This window comes from Lepisosteus platostomus, chromosome 7 (genome assembly GCF_059453375.1).
Source record: "Lepisosteus platostomus isolate fLepPlt1 chromosome 7, fLepPlt1.hap1, whole genome shotgun sequence".
NCBI classification, from domain to species: Eukaryota; Metazoa; Chordata; class Actinopteri; order Semionotiformes; family Lepisosteidae; genus Lepisosteus; species Lepisosteus platostomus.
In genome coordinates, this window is record NC_142617.1 from 15,259,518 (window position 1) to 15,280,786 (window position 21,269).

The window sequence follows — 21,269 nt, forward strand, 5'->3', positions numbered from 1 at the left end:
AATGTGGGGAAGTGATTTGTGCTTGTTGAGGAAATGTCAGAACATGAAGAACTGCAGCCCCAACCATGTTTGTTGGGTTAAGCCTTGGAGACTTGCATTGGCTTCTAATTGGAGTTTAACCACTAAATCGCCAAACTCTAGTGGTAATAAAACTCCTGTATCAGTGTTAATCAAATTCAGCCCTGTTTGTTTTTTTTTAAACTTTTGTTTAATGTCAAAACACATCACTTGGCTTTTTTTTCATCTTAATTAATCATATTGGACGACCTTACTGGATTACATTTGTGATGTATTGTCTGTTCAAGTTGTTCAAAACCTGAACAAACTAGCACTCCCTTCAAAAAGTAGTCTGTAACTGTATCTAGGCAGCAGTGTGGCTAAGTGGTTTGGTTCTGGACTCCGGATCAGATGGTCATGGATTCAAATTCTCAAGCGTATGGTATCCTTGAGAAAGGTGCTTCATTCAAATTGCTGTGAATGTAAATGCCTTTCTTTATAACTCATAGCTATATATTAAATAATGAGAATTTTTTTCTCAACTGATGTACCTGATAAGAAAGTACCCTTATTCACTTATGAATTCTGATCATATTTTTTGTGAAAATATATGACTGATAACTTATATGTGTTTTATGGTTAATCAAGTAAATTCAGGGTCAAGTAAACAAACTGATAGTATAAATAGTGTAATTAAGTGATATTGTCTGATATGGGGTAATTAGGCACCCATAAAAGAACTGCGAATATCCTATTAAACTCTCACTTTACAGTCTTCAGTTGAAAGTTGAAATGAAAACCAAAGATTTTCCTGTTAAAGAAAAGAAAAAAACTCAGTCAGGATCATAGCACGGAAGCTGGGCATCACAAAATCAACAATTTGGAATACATTGAAGAAGGACGAAACCACAGGTATAATTACCAATCAACCAAGACTGGATTTGCCAAGAAAAACATCTGGATTTGATGACAGAAATGTTATCAAAGCTGTCAAGGAAAATGTTAAAACAACTCTCAGTGAACTCACTAAGAACCTCCAGGGTGCAGGAACACAGGTATCAAAATCCACAGTTGACAGAAGAATGAAACATCTGAATTACAAAGACAACACTGCAAGAGGTAAACCTCTCTTCAGCACCAAGAACAGAAATATCAGATTAGAATTCTCTTGGAAGTACAGAGATGAACTGGGAGAGTTCTGGGACAACCACATCTGTTAGTATATAAGAAAATGCTTCCATACTTATTGGGTGGTTCTTCAGTACATCATGACAACTGTTGAAAACACAACAGGCTTGTGTTATAATAATAATAACTCAAAGCGCTTTACAGGTAATGGGGACTCCCCTCCACCACCACCAATGTGCAGCATCCACCTGGATGATGCGATGGCAGCCATAGTGCAAAAGAACGCTCACCACACATCAGCTATCAGTGGGGAGGAGGGCAGAGTAATGAAGCCAATTTATAGAGGGGGATTATTAGGAGGCCATGATTGGTAAGGGCCAATGGGAAATTTGGCCAGAATGCCAGGGTTACACCCCTACTCTTTTCGAGAAACACCCTGGGATTTTTAATGACCACAGAGAATCACGACCTCGGTTTTATGTCTCATCCGAAGGACGGCGCCTGTTTACAGTATAGTGTCCCCGTCCCTACACTGGGGCATTAGGACCCACATGAGCCGCAGGGTGAGCGCACCATGCTGGCCCCACTGACACCTCTTCCAGCAGCAACCTTAGTTTTTCCCAGGAGGTCTCCCATCGAGGTACTGACCAGGCTCACACCTGCTTAGCTTCAGTGGGTTGCCAGTTGTGAGTTGGAGGGTGATATGGCTGCTGGCATGTGTGACCCAACATGTGTGACCAATGCAACAAAGGGGTTCATCAGCAGAAAAAAAGTTGATGTTAGACTAACCAAGTCAAACCCTGGATTGGTGGTCCCAAATGAACATGCATTTTACAGTACAAGCTGAATAAAAATTAAAATCAGTACACCACAAGAACTCACAGTGGCTGCAACTAAAGGCTTGACAAAGCATCTCAGATGAATACGTAGAGTTTTCAAGCTCTAGACGTTGCAGATTTTGAGACATCAATGGAGCCTGAAGTGGGATTCAACAGAGCCTTCAACAGACAAAAATAATTTATGATGACAGGAAATTAAGCATGCTTAGGTAGCCAATAGGATGTAATAAACTGAAAAGGTCGTCAACAGTTTGAAACATACATGGCGGCTACAAAAAAGCTACCTGCAAGTGCATAATGTGACTTTTTTCTCCCCAAGGATTTGGAATATCTGATTTTGCCAATAAATAAGGTACCTGCAGTCATGCTGAACCTTTAAGGAATCAGTTTTATCCATTCCTATTAAAATTGGTTTCTACATAATGCAGCTTTATTCAAAGTAACGATTGGGTATACCATACTGTACATGTGCTCAAACATAATATGAAGTCAGGTTTTTTTTCTTGTTTCAACAATTGTCATCTTACAATTAATTTAATCTTAACAATTATTCTGTATCCAAAGCTTAAATTATTATAAGGGCTGTAAGGATTTTAAGATGACTATTTTTTTAATACATCATCTCATTTTTTACTCCTTCTGAAACCACCTAACTCTACCCTCCTCAGACCAGCCCTGCCTTGAGCAATATGAATTTCCATGCGCTATCCCTGCTGTAGTGCTCTAGTCCTGCATTCTGCTTTCAGGGGAATGGTATAAAAACTGAATAAGAAACGCTGAGATTGAGGTGCTTGACCAGCCACCCCCTGTGCATGCAGCCTTCCTGATGTCTGTACCTTGTTTTACCTCAAACCTCCACACTAATTGCCTTTTTCCATTCTGTCTTCCTCTTTTCCTTAATGCCACCTCCCTCCTCCTTACCCCCTCCCCCCATTCCCTCCCCGCTTCTTCTCCCTTTCTCTCTTCTACTCAACAGTGTTTCCTTCCACAGAGCCCTCTCATGTTCAAGGACCAGATGCAGCAGGATGTTATAATGGTGCTCAAATTTCCCTCCAACTCCCCTGTCACTCACGTGGCTGCAAACACGCTGCCACACCTGGCCGTCCCCGCCGTGGTGACGGTCACCTGCAGCCGCCTTTTTGCGGTCAACCGATGGCACAACACTGTAGGTAGGTGACACAAAGGAAACGAAGCCTTCGAGTTGACTGAACCCCCTTCCCTCTTCCTCACTAGGCAGTAGTGGATGCTCAACTAAGATTGTGAAGCTGGAACAAACAGGAAAAGATGTTCCACAATGCTATGAACAGCTATTACTGTTCAGATACCTCTGTAAATTCTAATTATAAATACTTCTTTCTAAAAGGAAACACTTCTCTGAATGCTTATATCAGTCTCTGTGCAGTATGTTAGGTGTATGGCACACACACAGGTGGCATCTCTATGGTATGACTAAATGACAAGTTGTTCTACATCAGATGTTTAAGAATACTTACAGACTTGTCCTTACTTTCAAAGTCTGAAGTTCCACTTTGCTGTTCTTTCTCCATTGCTAGTAATTACTTACTCTCATAAGTTTAAGAAATCTCTGGTTTTGCCTTTATAAGACTTTTCTCATTCCAAGGTGGTCAGTTCATATATGTACAAAACATTTTGGTTCTAATCCAGACCATGCCTGGGTAAAGGATTTGAGGAATAAAAATTTCTGTCGAGAGTGTTTCCACATGTTACCAATCACACACACGTGTGAAGAACATTACCCAAGGAAATCCCTGCAACACACAGCATCACATTGAGGTCAGGGGCCAAATGCAGTAGATCTTCATGATGGCCACAGAAAAACTTTTAACAAACAAAAGCTTTTGTTTCAGAGTTTTCCATCTGTTGTTGTAAATTGATTTCAGGGCAAATAACTGATCCTAGTCAGTATATGAGACTCTCGTATGAGTTTAAATATTTGAAAAGGGTCAGATGTAACACCAATATTTCAGGTTTGGGTACTTTAGTTATTCCATTTCTCTCTATTTTCTTACTGCTAGTATTGTTGTTGACCTATAAGATTGTTCCTATAAAAATAATAGAGCAGGAATAAATAACAGGGCAATCTGTTTCACTATCATTAACAAAAAATAAAGGCTGTAAAATAATTAAAACTATTTAACGGAAAAATATTTATCTTTTACGTAGTTAAAATCTGAACAGTTTGCGAAAGCAGAACATGCTACCATTTATTTTTAAAACAAGCTGAATTCCTCTTAAATGCAGAAGTAAATGCTGTATTTCATTTGAAGGAAGGGATCATACTGTCAGACATCTGAAAAATTAATTGCAAACAAACAATTTAAATCAACAGGGTGTGCATTTTAAGAAAAGAGCATGTTTTTTCTCTTTGCAAAATAGCAAATTATCCGCTAGTGTCATAGTGGTACTGCAGTAGTACAACATGGATATCATGTGACTAAACACTGTTGCTTAGAGAAATAATCAGTGGCATGACTAAATAGCCATCTTTATTGAAGGCTTTAAATAGCTGAAATCCCATCCCAATGTTAAAGAGCATATCTGGTCCTTTCAGCCTCGGTGGTGCAGTACATAATGGGCAGAGTGGAATGGGTGTCAAAAGGAGTGTGTGTGGTGGGAGAGAGATAGTCTTCCTTGGTGACATGCTGTGTGTCTGTGCGCAGGTCTCCGGGGAGCCCCGGGATATTCGCTGGAGCAAGCTCATCACCTGCCCATTGAAATGGATCCGTTAATTGGTGAGTCCAGCGCCATGGCCTGATAGAGGCTCAAGACAGACTTATTAATGCATCAGGCAGAAAAAGGCTCACTGCTGACCATGTGGTGCGAGATATCAGGAAAATGTCACTAGGCTCGCGGTAATGGTGTATCAGATTCTCAGGAAATAGATATGTTTTGTAAGTACAGTATATTACACTGGTGCTCAGATGTTTTTTTCCATCAGGAGCAACACACATTCCAAGGTCACATCTGCTTTTTCCTTACCTTTACGCATTGAAGACAGGACTGTTTACTAGCAGTAATCATTAGTTCTGGGAAGCACACATTGTTCCCATGATTGACATTGAATGCAATGTCTACAGCTTAAGGATCAGTGTGGTGATGTGTCTTGACACCTGTTATTGACCCAACAAAACAGAATCTATGACATTCATGTAGTACAACACATGACTCTGTAAATTACTTCTAGCGAAGATCCTGCTGTGCTTCAAAAAATATAATTTCAGGGCTTCTGAGTGACAACATGGTAAACGTGCATGGTTGTGCACAGGTTGAGCTCTGTGGTCACAGGTTCGAGCCTGGGTCATATTCCTTACTGACTGGTAACTACAGCTGACTATGACCTGCGTTCCCCAAGCTGTGAAACACAATGAGTAGAGTTCTGCAGAGGCCAGGATGGGATTAGTCTGCCAGAGACAAACACAGAGATCCTTGTGGCCTCCCAGGTGCTTGCAGCTTTGTGGTGCTGTTGGTAAGGGACAAAAGCGAAATTACTCTGAGGCAGGCAGGTCACATCCATGAGCCAAGACATGAAAAAAATACAGTTGGTGATTCCAAAAATCAGATGGGAGTAACAAAAAAAAAAAGTCTGGTCAATCGATAATGATAGTGTTTGCTGGTCAGTATCAATGCATTTATTATTTATGCATCAGTTGTTATACATTTGTAACTGGATGGTATTTTCTACAATACCTGTTAAATCTTCTGCCAATCTATTTTCTTATTATTTTAGCTCAGTGATTTTTAAAAAATAAGTTATTTACTAAACGATATCAAGTTAATTTGTTTGCAGTACCGATGATGCAGCTGTAGGATTTTTAATCTGACGGTCCTTTTTGGGTTCGTGAATTTTAACTTAATATTGTCTTTTTCAAGCCAATAACTCTGGGATGAACAAAAGACAAATCACAGATCTGGTGGACCAGAGTATCCAAATCAACACACACTGCTTTGTGGTGACAGCTGATAACCGCTACATTCTTGTCTGTGGGTTTTGGGACAAGAGTTTCAGGGTGTACTCTACAGAAACAGGTAAAAGCAAGAATGGCCTGCACAGCTAAGTTTATTAGATATGTTTGGGATGACTGTGATTTCTGTCCGTGAAATTATATTCTATAGAAATACAATTTTTAGAACGGTAATTGCAGTGTAGCTTTTTAGTTTGTGTTAATTTGGTTTGCAAAATATTTGTAGTTGTGTGCCTAACCATTTTATGATAATTTTACGAACTGATATGTGAAAGTGATATGAATTGACTTGCCAAAAACATCATTGAAATATTTTTAAAGCCCCACTTACAGAATGAAATATTACTAATCTGCTTTAATGAACTCAACAGACCTTGGTGGCATTGTCCCTTTCAGAGTTTAGCATTGTCAGATTGTGCCTATCACACTTTTTGTTTTGTTTCCATGATTAACGGGTACAAAACCAACATACAGACAGTATGGGTTAAATCCTAACATTCTTCAAAAAGTATATACCCTTCCATTTCTTTTCTATTTTTCCTCAGGTTACCTCATTAGATTAGAATTTGTTGTCTGTCCTTCTGTACCTGTATGAGTTACGGAATGGTTCTAAAATCATTGTTTGCTTCCTGCAGGCAAGCTGACCCAGATTGTGTTTGGTCACTGGGATGTGGTAATGTGCCTGGCCCGTTCAGAGTCCTACATTGGCGGAGACTGCTATATCGTGTCTGGGTCAAGAGATGCCACTCTGCTGCTCTGGTACTGGAGTGGGAGACACCACATCATTGGAGACAATCCCAATAACAGTGAGTGGGCAAGAGAAGATTGCAGTGCTGCACAGGAAAACAAATACAATTATCCTCATAACTATCTCCGTAATGCCATTAACAATCAAAATTAAATAGACAAACTATTGATAGACCCAGTTGTTAGAGTTACCAAACACAAAGATAAATAAAAAGAGAGTTCCTTCACATTCAATGTAATATATGTGGAAGTTGTTTTTGATATCATCTCTCTCAGTGCCCTGTAAATGAAGCAATCTGGTTTGCTTTATTCCTAATATTTTATATAACTGTGTTTTTATTTTGAAACCAATGAATACCCTTTTTTAGTTGATATTTTAATTGGATTAAATCATTGGATTTAGTACATATCTCTTATGTGTGTTTCTAGAAATTATGAAAAGGTTAAATTTTGGTCATCTTTGAAAGATTTATTTTAATGTGCAGAACCTTGAGCTAGTTTCAGTTTATACCAATCACTGTAATCTACACACCTGAATGCAAACTAGTTGTATTCAAATTAAATACCTCTTTCAGAATGGTCAGATATTCTGCCATCTCAGATTGTGGACAGTTTTACTATCACCCACCCCCACAATAACTATGATTGACCAAATTATTTTACTATGCCTCATAAATCCCATTTTCATATGACATTTCAGTATGCAGTTATTAAAGACTGAAGATTAAGCCAATCACACAGATTCAAATACTATTCCTTTATCTTATTTATATTAGCTACAATATTCCTCCATATATCACTCTAGATCACATCTTATTAAGCATTTATTTGGAATACCTTCTTGTATCTAACAGGGAAATTCAAGAGCGAGGGGGGGCAAAAAGTTAGTTTTTTCTGGTTTCTTAAATTCTGTCCAGAGGTTACCTGATTGTAACTGCGATAGGCTAAAAAGGCATTAAGATGTGTGTGTCAACAAACAGCACAGAACCATGCAGAACAGCAAAGAAATTTCTTATTCAAGCCAGGCAGAAACAAAATCTGGTTACTTACTCCAGCTGGTATTCAGTGGTGTTTGATTCTGAGGTGCAGTGGGAAATAAGAATTGGGGGGTGGGGTGGCGTTTCCAAGTGTCAGATGTTAGAAGAATATCGGTTTAGGTGCTAGAATTTTATAATTAACTTCAGTGCAGCGTAGACAGTTAATTAAGAATTTCAGCTTGGTTGCCTCCAATTAGTAAAGGGCAGATTCACTCTTGTTAGCAGTTGTGGAAAACAGAATCCCCCAGATATTTACCAAGATAATGCTTACTGTGCAGCTTCTGGAAACAAAGAATTTTTACGCTCACCTCAAAATTAACAAAGAAAAAGAAAATAGAAACAAGAAGGAATGGTGATAGTATTTTTCATTTTGCCCCAGGAGTGGATTTTTCAATTACTATATTATTTCTGTAATTTGTTTATTTTTCAATGTAATACTTTGGCTAAAGAGTTTTTTGACAGATGACCAGTAATAGACACCAAGTTGTCAGTTGTTCTGATTGAGGATATCAATCTCAAATATCAGTGGAGTTCATCAGTTATTATTTAATTATCGTTTTATCTGAGAGACATTATTAAACCAGACACTAATTCACCAAGAAAGGTGCATTTATTCCAAAAAACGGAAAAAAAAATCAATTACAATCATACAAGAAGCACATTAGTGTATTTGGAAACAGATTGCTGGATTGGTGTACTGTAAATCATAATTTAAATAAAAGTCCAAAAGAACTGAATGTGGTCAGTGGCATAATAAATTTGAGTTCCTCAACCCAATTCATGCAATTTATTTTGTCTTGCAAAATGTAGATTAATCACTCAGTAACCAAGTATAATCTCATTCTGATATACAGCAATATTGTAATTTCATGAAGATAAAGAATAGTAATTTAGAATATTCTGTACAGCTGTGTTTACCATGTTATAGAAAAATATTGCTCCTCTAGAATCAGTCCAGAAAAGAGCAACCAGATACAGTCTGAGGCTTAATGGAATGTCCTACAGGCTGAAGGACCTGAACCTTTTTAGCCTTGAATGGAGAATACTACAAGGGGATCCAAGTATTCAGAATCCTCAAAGGTACTGCCTGTAGACTTCTTCAGAATGAACAGTGAATCATGACCAGAGGACATCCACTAAGTGAGAACTACAGTATGTGGATGTGCATGTAGATAGATACTTTATAATCCCGTGAGGGAAATTGCAGAATGTAAAACTAAGAACAAGTGGCATTGCTTTACCCACAGGATTGTGGGTAAAGAAGATACCCAAACATGTTGTTAAAGCAAACAATTGGATGAGATCCTTGGATCAGTTAGCTACTAGCTACCAAACAGGCTAGATGGGCCAAATGGCTTCTATTCATTTTTAAGCTTATGTTGTTAATCAGTTCCACAGCATGTAATGGACCACTCATTAGAAACAGAAATGCAATGAGAAAAATTCCATTCCATTTTTCTTGAGTTGCCATTGCCTTTAGGAAAGAAACATCATGTTGAGCATGTGCTAAACCTCATAAAAAAACAGCACACTCTAGTGGGCTATTTTTAAAATAAAACCATTTTCGAACGGAAGTTGTTCATCAGTTTGTAATACAATGTTTGCATTAAAATTTCTCAGATGTTATTTTCTTAAACTAAAATTATGCTAAGCCCAGGTTTTTTCCCTTTATTTATATTAAGAATACATAAAATAGATACTCAATATACCACACAGTAAGAAACATAATGTACTCTTAATTTTGCAGCTCATAAGAAAGAACATAAGAAAGGTTGCACATAGTAGGAGGCCATTTGACCAGACTTTTTCATTTTTCATTTGATAGTGTAGTAATTTAGTACACAATGTGTTGTTATGAAATTTAAAAACACTTGGATGAAACTGTTTCTCAGTAGACATATTCAAGTACTTGTCAGATAAAAAGTTATTAAATGGCAATTTACTGTATGTTATTACAATAGAAAGCTGTAGTAAACATTTTAGGCTTACAGTTGTTAATTTTTAGTGTTTGCAATTATTGTTTCTGAACAGGGTATGCAGATGGTTATTTTTCTGATCTTGCACCAGTATTTATACTACAGTATGTAAACCTTATGTAGAAGTCATTGGTTTTGCTTTTTGAGAGGGAGTGTCTAAATAGTTTGGCTTTCCATTATCTTCCTTAAAATCTATAAAACTATTGTGGGGTAAAACTATACACCTGGGGTAAAAATAATTATACAACTCAACAAAAAATAAAATACATTAGGAATAGGAACTAGTCCAAAATATTTCAATTGTCTTTTCATCTAGTAATAATGGTAATGCATAATTTGTGTTGCATTTTAAGTCTTACACAGCGCAGGGCTGATCTCAGTGTTAAAAAATGTTAGATGTGTGATAATTCAAATGACTTCCACCCCAATCAACCCTTGTCCTCCCTCTACGAACCTATTCCTACAGTGTTAAAAATGAATTTGCACAATCTAATTGGAGCAGCAAGGAGAGGGGGCCTCCTGAGGCATTTGGCAGATTGAATCTTTTGTCAGATAGGCGAGCTGGACTTGACTTCCAGTCCCCGGGAGGACTGTGCTGAAATATATTCCATTCAGCGCTGCCATTGGTGTGCTTTAGAGGTATCAGTGCTATTCAGGACCTGTCTCTGCGGCCTGTAACTTCATCGATTGGGACCACAGTGTGAAGCCTTTAGTTGTGGCCCAGGGACTGAGGAATTGTGGCTTCCTGTTCTGTGGAGCCTGCCCCTATCCCGGAGCTGAAGCACTTCCAGCCTGAACCCTAACCCTTTGAGAACGTGTGTGCAAGTTCTATCAGCACAGTCTTCCTTGATTTAGGCTGTTGTTTTTTTTTACCTTTTATTAACCAATGAACCCAATTAAGGAAAAATGATTACCCATTATTTACATTCAAAGACCCACATGTGAATGTATCATGCAGTTTCTATAAAAGCTTTGGAGTTTTTGCTTAATTGCCTGTGCAGCTAAGGGAGTTCTTTATACGGCATGCAGTTTTTGTTCTTCGTTTTGTTTGTTCTCTTTCAATGTTTATGTGGTAAAATAACTAGCGATTTTAATTATTGTGCATCTGAGAAGCACAAAAAGTAAAAAAAAAAGGTTTCATTTTCCAAAATATTCCAGTCTGTGCACAAGTAGATCGAGGTGGTTATTGGCCCCTTAGATGATGGCACACATTAATTAATTTTGCTTCTCGTTATCTTACCAATGTAAGTCTTAGGCACTTGCTGTTCTTTAGGGACAGGGCATTTTTTTTAAACCAGCCTGTAGACAGACTGTCACAAACAGGTTATTAGGAAAAGCAGATAAGATCTTACATTGGAAAGGTACAGACTGGGTGTTTACCACTCCCCTTTAGGAGTTCAACAATTTCCACTTAGATACTGCATTGCCTTGTGGTTAATTACGATAATAATGATCATGTTAATTACACAACAGGGTTCTTTAATAATCATTTCCTGCCTGGTTAATTGGAAGTAATTATGCCATAGCTCAGTTAACTGCGGGAAGGCAATAAATTTGTGCTGTCGTGTAGATCTTTTGAGAACTCGCTAAGTGTGGAGATTTCTCACCTAGTTTCATGGATGGGAAAGAGATTTCTTCCAAATTCAAATTCTGAAGAAGGTGGGTGGGGTTGTTGAAATGAGGAGGACAGATGAAAGAAAATCTGAAACAAAATGAATAGACGCAATATCACATCAGAAAATAATAGTGGCATAAGATGTGCGGTTGGATTTAATCTAAGTGTCTTGTAGTAAAGAGCAATTTGGCTTTAAATTAAAGGTCAATTTCAACCTGAGAGAAAACAGAATGACCTTGTTGTCTCATTGCAGCATATTATCTCCTGAAATCTTTTGAAATGTTTTGAAGATGCAAAAAATATTTTACAAAATGAAAGGTTTATGTTCCTCTAGTAGATCTTTTTTTATTTTGGCTAGTAATAAGGCCATTCACTGAAGTCTTCCGTCAGCCAGTTTGTTTGTTCTTGATCATTTGATCCATCTGTTTATCCATATATCAGTAGAGACTTCTTCTTAACCAGTTGTCTTTTTTTGTTTTTACCCTTTCTCCTAACTGAGGTGTTTTTTTCTCCTTGGTTTTGCATTTTGGAGAAATCTATTTAGTGCTTCAACTCACAATTAAAAGCCAGAGAGGAATAATGCAATAAATAATGTGCCACTTGGGTTAATTGATTTCTTTATGAATCCAAAGAAACCTATAAAATGAGGAACTTCTATATCTTGCAAAGGGCCTTTCTTCTCAGTAGAAGTTCAGGTCATAAAGTAGAACTGCACATTTTTCTAAAAATGACCGCGTTGGCATAATATCGTCGGACGGATCCAAAATTTTATTTGACTCACATCTGTACTCTGAAACCTCATAGCGAACTAGCACATTCAGAAACTGTTTATGGGCTGAGTAATTAACCCTAGCACATTCATTAATGTTTCAAACAGACTGCACCTATATAAAGATATGTATGTAAACAATTTAATACCTAACATGTACATAAATGTATCTTCAATGTCACTAGGTCTGTATATGCATCATTATTTAAAGACGATGCAGTTCATCTGATAATTTAGGTAATCTGAATGAGGGCACTACAATTAATTGCATTGAAATTATCCCATTTTTGCTTGTATTTCAGCTGCAGTGTGTATGTACTGTAGGTTTTATTACCTGTTCCATTCTTCCTTTCAGGTAGAGATTGACTACAGGGTTCTGCAGTCAAAACCTCAAACCTCCAGTGACTGAATTTTAGATTTTAAATTTCAGAGTCATTCTAGTTTAGTCAGCATTAGGTCTCTATCTTTCCTTAGAGTTCATAAGGATCAGTGAACCTCCAATATACCCCTTTATAGGGGACTTTTGATATTGTCAAGTAGCAACTTTTGCATGATCTCTGAAAGCCAGTATCGGTTTTATCACTGTGAAAAGCTGTCATTAGAGGAAAAAGACACTTATTGTGCATTTTTGGTTTTCTAGTGTTGCAGCTCTTTCTAGAAGGGAAAGGGCTTTTCATATGCCCATTGGGTAGGTTTCTTTAAATGCCTTCTTTCTAAATACCTTCTTCGTCTCGTATTCCAGGTGACTACCCAGCGCCCAGGGCTGTTCTGACTGGTCATGACCATGAGGTGGTCTGTGTGTCTGTTTGTGCAGAGCTGGGATTGGTCATCAGTGGAGCAAAAGGTCAGCCCTAACTGACAGCCTTTCAGAATCTTCTAGCATTCCTGCAGGACTCCTTATAGGACTAAAAAGATTGTAAAAGAATACCATAAGAAGCAATGGATTAACAGTACATATGTCCTTGTACTATCTCTGCCTTATTCAGAGTGTTCTTGTCTTATTATTTATTCATTTGTTTGAAGACACCTTATTCATGGCAACTTAATATTATTGAATTAACATTAGATTAGGTAAGTAACAATTGTACCTATAACAAGATAATAAAATGAAAAATAAAACTAGGAAAAGCTAGAAGTGTGCTGCAAGCACTTGGAAAAATTAAATAATCAACTGCATTTCACATTTAAGCAATCATCTTAAAGCATTAATAATATTGTAATAATAAGGTTTAAAACAGTACACAGTACTCAATGAAGAGTGTGTAATTGAGATCTGAGAAGACTCAGGTGTTGTCTTGTGCAGAACTGTTACTTGTTACTGTATGTCATGCATGAGAATGGTGTTTTTCTTTTTCTATATTCAGAAGGGCCTTGTCTGGTTCACACTATTACGGGAGACCTCCTAAGAGCCCTGGAAGGTCCAGAGAACTGCCTCTGCCCGCGTCTCATCTCTGTGTCCAGCGAAGGCCACTGTATCATCTGCTACGAACGAGGGAGGTTCTGCAATTTCAGCATCAATGGCAAACTCTTAGCCCAGATGGAGATCAACGATTCAACTAGAGTACGTGCTTTCTGTTCACCAACACACAAATCGTGGCTCCAAATGTTTCATTTTTGTCTCTCTTCCTGCACAAAAAAGACACATGAAGAGAAGGTTTGAACAAGTTAGATTTATTACCCCATTTTGATCAATAGACTGTTTAACTGTTTAGTTTTCAAAATTTCTTGAACCAAAATCTTCAAAAAGAAAATATTGTATATTTACTGCTTCAGAGCAGAGAAAACCATTTAAAATGTCAGAAGGGGCCCACATTGTATATTGTATAGACAGAAAAGACTTTGCTCTGAGGAGCCTTGTTCTGAAAGCCATTGTGATCTGTTTTTGTAACAGGCCATTCTCCTGAGCAGTGACGGCCAGAATCTGGTGACAGGAGGGGATAACGGTGTTGTGGAAGTGTGGCAGGCTTGTGACTTCAAGCAGCTCTACATTTACCCTGGTTGTGATGCTGGCATTAGAGCAATGGACCTATCACATGATCAAAGGCAAGTTTTTCAGTGGCTGTTTCAGGTGGTTTTGTGTACTGTACTTCTTGCAGACAGTAATCTGACCCAAAAGATTTTCAAAGCATAAACACGTGCTGCAACTCATGAGAAATCCAAAATATTCCATGACCAATCAGCTGTTTTTAACCTTTCCATGAAAGTTTGATTTAGGCAGAAGTGCAAACTGTATATGGTCCCTGAAAATGACAGCTACCACTAGACTTGAAGCTAGAAAGTTTCTTTATCTCGAGTCTCAATTGGATTTTATGTAATAAGATCGTGTTACTGCAGTTACACTATCTTTCATGAGACATCAATATGTTCGTGGAAAAAAAAGAGCTATTTGTTTTCTTTAATAGAAGGCAGTTACCACAGAGACCTAGACAAAACTGTTATGAATTTACAGTTGAAAATGCTCCCCGAGGCAGTGCGGGCAGAGGCAATATATACAGCCATGTCTTTTGACGCATATGCACGTTTATATATATTTTTAGTATAAGGGGTATGTAAAATCTTTACTGAATTGTTTGTAAGAAGGAAGGTGGCTGGAAATTGTGTGTTAAACACACATATTCCATGGTGGTAAATATGGAAAATGAAAGTATACTAAATTAGATTTGCAGCATGTCATTGTTTGCTGTTCAGGCACTATGAATTCCAGATTTTTCTACCCCCAGCCTTCCCTCCTCCCAACAGAATTCAGTGTCGTGCAAACAGCACAGAAGCTGGGTTGTTTGAGTTCCCTAATCAGAGTTCATCCTCTACATCACCAGATGACCCAGGAAACTGGGAGGTGAAGGGCCTAACTGCTCACTCACTATTGTTGACCCAGATCAAGTCTGTAACACTGCAGAGATTCTGGGAAACCCTTGTAACTGATATTTCATTCTTCTGATGCCTCGTCAGAGTGCAACAGCTTTTTTTTACTCAGGAGGTGAACTTCTGATTTAGTAACAGTATTTCTTACACGTTAGATTTATTCTGCACCCCATAAGATGTAATACCATTTTTCTCTTCATGGGAACTTTAAGTCACTGAAAGTCTGGGTTTGTAGAAATCCAAAGATCTCTTTTCATTTAGAGTAAACATCCTGTTATTCTAAAGATTCAAAGTTTCTCAAATGCGCTGTTTAAATTTAAAAAATGCAAATGATCAGTTAGCACAGATTCAAATTACCCATGAGGCCAGTACTTTGCAAATACTCACTATTATTTCCCACATTTGCTTAAATTGATTTGGGTTCCTTTTGAATATTAATGTGTATCATGCCAGCTTCTGGACTAAGTTATGTAAAAAAGATAAATCCAAAGATGTCCAGCAGGTGTTAAGAAAGTGATTTAGGTTCTTGTAATTATTTGCTAATAACAAGCATCGGAACTGGATCCTGGTAGCTTGCTCCAACAAGCTTCATGCATTCGAAATCCTGAGGTTTCTTTAAACTATGTTCTGTGGTGTCAACATGATGTCCCCTAAGGGTGTATTAATACATCTTGACCCTGTGAAATCAGCTAGTTTTCCCTACATACCACTTGCTCCTGGACACTGCTGCAGATGTACAGTCCTTCTCAATGGTGCCCTTCACATGTCAAAAGCTGCTGTAATTTATTGTCACATCTGCTGCTGACCTCACTTAAGCTTAATGCACCATTTTGTCCCCTTAACAAGCACCTTGAAAATATACAGAGTGCTATTATTTTATATACTGCATACATTCATTTATTCCGTTGGGCATCAGAACTTGTAATGAATAAGGAATATATAACCCATGTACCAAAATGCAGTTTAAAGTGCAAAGTACAGAAAGAGCAAAGCGAGCTTAGCTAAACAACATTTAATGAAAAGCTTTTTCCCAATTTCCAGATGGTATGTACAGTATTATTCTGTTCAGTCATTCTCAAGCATTGAGGAGCCGCTGTGCACTTTGTAACTCTTTAGAGCAGAGCTGCTAGCCTGTGGCTCCTCAAATCCATCCCATTGCACAATTTTGCTACAGCCTGCTTCTTGATTATTTCATTGATAATTAGAAGGATCAATATAGCAGTAAAGCTGCTGGTTACATCAAGAAACAGTAAGGGCCCCAAGTTGAGCCCTGCGTTGGAAGTTTGTTTCCTTCATGTGATCTTGTGATTTTTGCTTGCTTTATCTCTTTTTGGGGAGTACATTTTAATGAGTAAACAAAAACACTACCCTCTGGGGATTTACTCCTACCCCTTATGGAATAGGAACAAAAACTATCATATAGCTGACTGAGTTATCGCTTAGATAACGTGTCTCACTTATAAAATCCTAATTATGTTATACTGTACTTTAAGACATGCCAACCATCATCGGGATGACAATTCAAACTATTTCTTATGGTCATATGAAACAAAAATAGCTTTTTAAAATCCACATTAGCGGTATTTTCAGCATTAAAAGATTAGGTTCATGTTGAGAATTTGCTTCAAGTTGTTTTGCATCTACATATCCTAGAGCTTTTGTCAAGATGGGGGAAATCATAAACCCCAGCATATACCAGGACATTTTGGCCAGACATATGTTTGTTTCTGCCATGACCAGTTGAGAAAATGAATGTTCTCAACTGGTCGTCTCAATATCCAACTGAATATGTATATTTCCATCTTAAAATTAAGTAAGCTAACAGGCTTCAAATGGTCTGAAGGCCGTAGATCAATTTCCCCTCTGAAATGCCAGAACCACATAATACACTGTTAAAGGTGGCTAGTCGATGTATTTCCCTGCTGGAGGAGGCTTTTCAAAATACTAACCACTGGAAAACTGAAGTGTGAATACATGTGACCAATGTCTTTTCTGAACTTAAATTATTTATGGCAAATAGATATGTATAACATTTTTAAGCTGTAACGTGAATTTTTATTTAGTTTTTCTTGTTCCTATTTCAATGGGGGGGTGATGAATAAAGTTGGATGGCAGTGTATATCCAAAGCTTTGAGAATGTACATTTATGATCTGCTCTTGGCAAGAAGAGCCAAAAGACATTACTCAGGGTGTGGCAGGTAGGTTTCAACCTACCTACAGAGAAGCAGCCTGTCTCTCTCGGTAAACGTAGCACATTAGCTAATTATCAATGAAATAACTATTAGCCTTAATTTTATGAAAACTTACTGTAGAGTTGCCTCGAGTACTCAGTAGCCCTTTAAGTGATTAATATGCTCTTGAATCTCCCATTTTGTTTCTAAAATTGTGTTTTCATGTTGCACTGTGTAATTGGATGGGTTTGTGTCTTTTCCCATTTTTGTCTACCTCAGGACTCTCATAACTGGAATGGCATCCGGAAGCATTGTGGCTTTTAACATTGATTTTAACCGGTGGCATTACGAGCATCAGAACAGATACTGAGCAAGGAGTAAAGAGGAGCCACAGGGGAGAGGTCAGGACCAGCCCAGAGGAAACGGGCTGCCAGGGACCTTCAGTGTCACAAGAAACGTAACAAACCCCACAAGCGACTCCAGCATCAAGCCTCCTGTTGTACATTCCATAATGCCCGGCAATAGAGCAGTACATTGTAGAGTTAGAAAAAGTTTCCGTTTGTGTTTTATTTCACGCCTGAGCACCAGCTGCTGATGAGAAAAAACGCTACCTTGTGTCACGTGAACTCATGAATCCGAAGAACAGAGTCCTGTCAGTGTGATTTCCAGTCCAGTTCTTTCTAATAGGGAGAGGTGGAAGCTTTCATCTCAAAAGACTTTCAAACAAACCAACATAAAGTCCAGAACACTACTCCTCTGAATGGTTAAATAATCAAATTGAAAAACTATTTTAGACTAAGCTTTTCGTCCTGACTTAAGTCATATTTTTCAAGCTGTGAAAAAAAAAACAGAACCACATTTGATACTTTGTACATCAGATGCACATCTTACCTTAAAGGGATACTTTTTTAAAAGTAAAACCTTGTATAAAAGAACAAAGAAAAGTTAAAAAAGCATTTCTTATCCAGATGTGGAGTTTCATTGTGCATGTATTGTAAATCTGGTGTATCGGTGGAACAGATGCATTTACAAAGCCTAATCCTGAATATCAGTTAAGTGTGTTGGCTTGGTTTTTAGAGAGAGGCCTCGCCACATTTTCACAAAAGGATTTCTTTTCTCAAGCCACCCATCTATCTTTGGACACATGGCAGTACTGTATGTCATGAATAATTTTTACCTGTTCATTCCTATTTTTACATCTAGTTACTACTTGGGATAATGTCCAATGTAAAAAATCATGAAAAAACACTTTGTTGAGTTATTTCCATGATTCTTCTAACTTTTGTTTTTAAAGTGATGGATAGGTAATAAGAAAAGTCCATTCTTGTGCTTAACAATTAAATATATATAAATAGAAACCTTGTAAATGCAGTTTGTTTCCGAATCACAGTGTACAATTATTTCAGAAGGAAACAAAGTTCATTGTGAAATTTTCATCATTGTCCACTTTTCAGGTCACTACAGGTTTATTTATTCATAATTTACTGTACAAAAAAAACAAAAAAAATGGGTTATTATGACAGGTCTTTCCTGCTTAATATAAAACTCAGATGACACATCCAGGGGTAAATGATTAAAAAAAAAACTTCATGTTCTTTGTATATTTGGTGACTGTTTTGTCATAGATGTACATATTGTGTTGGTAGGGCTATGAGGCATGTAATGGGAATGTAATTTTCTCAAGACAAAAAGAATTACACTCACTCTCAGTCGTTTATTTAAGAGGAATTAATTAATGGAATCTTTGTATTGGCACTTTGCACCAGAAACATATCATTATTTACTGCTGTGATTACTTATTTGTCATCCACCGTGTATTAGTAAATTTTAGCACTGAATTCTTTACTCATTGTTGTTTGTATTTTAAGACTATGAAATCATGGGGAAACCAGTGTAGCGATTAAGTTGTACAACCACAAGTCACGAAGCAATATCATGAGTTTGTAGCTTAGAGTGTGGGGAAAGGGGGGGGGGGGGTATTTAGGCATCTGGATCAAACACATGAAAAAAAGCTTAAAAAAAGGTTCATGCCATCCAAAAAAATTATGGTGAAATATTTTGGATATATAAGATCCTAAAGCTATTGTAACCATGTTTTATTGCAAAGATGTAAAATATGCCAGATGTGTGTGAGTTGGAAGTTTAAAAAGAAAATAAAATATGCAAAGAACTCAATGATTTGCCTTTTCTTTTTCCATGGCGTTTGTACGGAAACCATCCAAAATGGAACCGCTTGTGCATGAAAAGAACAATTCAGTTCTGTGGATCATGGTCCAGTACTGTAATTTCTTTTTTTTTTCTTTTGCTGTTTTTGCTTTGTAATTTTGTTTTCTAATAATTGGAGATGCTGAAATATTTAATTTTCAAAATGGTGGATAGGTTGCGGTCCTATTGTAATATTGGGAGACACTGTTGAAGAAGCACTATTTCTGTTATTTATATTTAAATATAGTATTGTTTTTATCATATTTTTGGTTGGACAATAATTACATTATGATTTCTTAAGTTAACTGTCTTTACCTGCTGTTTTTTGTGTATGTCACAATTTAAATAAGACGAAAATTTTCACAAAGTGTTTGTTGAGAACCGTTTAAATATTAACTTATGCCAATATAAAGATCGATACCTGTAAAATAAAATCAAATGGTTTCCTTTTTTGTCGTATTTATAATAAAAAACAAAATCAAAACACTGGCAGTGAGTTTTTGATTCCAGAGGATTAAGTTCTGATACCTGAATTTATCTTTAACTTCCTGCATGAAATAGGATTCAAACTTGATTCTAAACTCTCCCATTATTTACCAAATGGAACCTAATTCATTTCGTTGGGATAAAGCTAGCAGGTCACTGTGACCAGACCTTATAGGAAGGGCGAATAAGTAATGGTGCAGCTGCGCAGTATGTTTTGCATGGCAGTGCTCTTAGATACCAGTGAACAAGTCAACCGGTTATCACATTTATTACTGCTACAGTACTCTTCATTTGCTGGTATTTAATATAAAACATGGATGACGTGAGTAGATCAAGAATGCATCTGCCAGATTACTGGTCTGAACATACATCTACCAATATATCACACCATTATAACACAATTTAATATACTCTAACACTGAGGTGTTGATGTTGGTTGCTGGTAGGGTTTTGAATTGTTTTTGTCGATTGTGGATTATGACTCTTATAATATCAGATACTAAGTCTATTATAGACTCTTTTAATTTAAATGAGTACTCATTTACTCTGAATTTAAATTAAGAGTACAGAAAATGCTGGTGCAATGGTTTAATTATGTTGACCCATTATCGGTGGGATGGACTTCTACCTTGTGCTCTGAACTTTTGGGATAGGCTCTTGATCACTGTGATCCACACTGGATCAATGATGGTGTTTATTCATGTATACATATACAGTATACAGGGGTAAGTGCTTTGCCACTGCACCTTTGTGCTCTCTGGTTTTGGCATTTAATTCTATACAGTGCTACAGATTGCCTCATAATGGAAGCGATCTGTATTGTACAAGAATAAATCTACCATTTTAGATACTGTACTGTCCTGGGTGTTTTATAAAGAGATTTGCATAAAAGGTTATTCTGGGTGGAAAACACTAGAAACTACAGTAAATTTATATTTAATAGTCATACACAATAGCTCTGACTAAATGTTATTATTAAGAGAATAAAAAGAAACTAAGCCTAAGTCTAAGGAAAGGATAATGCCAAAGTATGTTTTTCTAGAACTGATACCATGCCAGCAATAGCTACTTCAGCAAGTTGGGGACCAACATAAATGCAATGGAAACAAAGGTTTTATGGAGTCTTTACACATACTGTAACTGAGTATAACTGAGCATGCTGTAGTTGTGGTATGTGTAACAACCATTTTTCTGCTGTTTCTCACATACAGTATAAGGTGCAGACATCTAATTGCTATTTATCCAGCTAATGACCAGGAGCTCCAATTCACTCAGATAAGGCCAATCAAATAGACGCCAACTCATTAACAAAGGCCAAACAAGGGTAATACATATGTATACCAATCATGCAATTTAAGACTAACATTAGACCGAAACCATTGCTAAAGTTGTGTGACTTGATGATTCTTGCCTATAAGCAGTGACTGTAAAGAGGCTTTTCTGATGCATTCCTG

The 21,269-nt window shown here is 37.2% G+C and overlaps 1 protein-coding gene across 18 annotated transcripts in view; it reads left to right on the forward strand.

Moving 5' to 3' along the window:
- The window catches only part of nbeaa (neurobeachin a), a 361,778-nt gene extending 342,479 nt beyond the window's left edge, over window positions 1-19,299 (forward strand). For 13 of the 18 annotated variants that reach the window (XM_088639451.1, XM_088639435.1, XM_088639439.1 and 10 more), the window contains 8 exons: window positions 2,941-3,133; window positions 4,646-4,717; window positions 5,856-6,011; window positions 6,583-6,753; window positions 12,834-12,935; window positions 13,456-13,652; window positions 13,983-14,134; window positions 17,404-19,299. In XM_088639451.1, coding sequence (XP_088495577.1) covers window positions 2,941-3,133; window positions 4,646-4,717; window positions 5,856-6,011; window positions 6,583-6,753; window positions 12,834-12,935; window positions 13,456-13,652; window positions 13,983-14,134; window positions 17,404-17,494 — 1,134 coding nt within the window. In that variant the 3' untranslated portion in view covers window positions 17,495-19,299. The remainder of the gene's footprint in view (window positions 1-2,940; window positions 3,134-4,645; window positions 4,718-5,855; window positions 6,012-6,582; window positions 6,754-12,833; window positions 12,936-13,455; window positions 13,653-13,982; window positions 14,135-17,403) is intronic. The other 5 variants (XM_088639437.1, XM_088639441.1, XM_088639449.1 and 2 more) reach the window with 1 other exon arrangement.
- The last annotated feature ends 1,970 nt before the right edge of the window (window positions 19,300-21,269 follow it).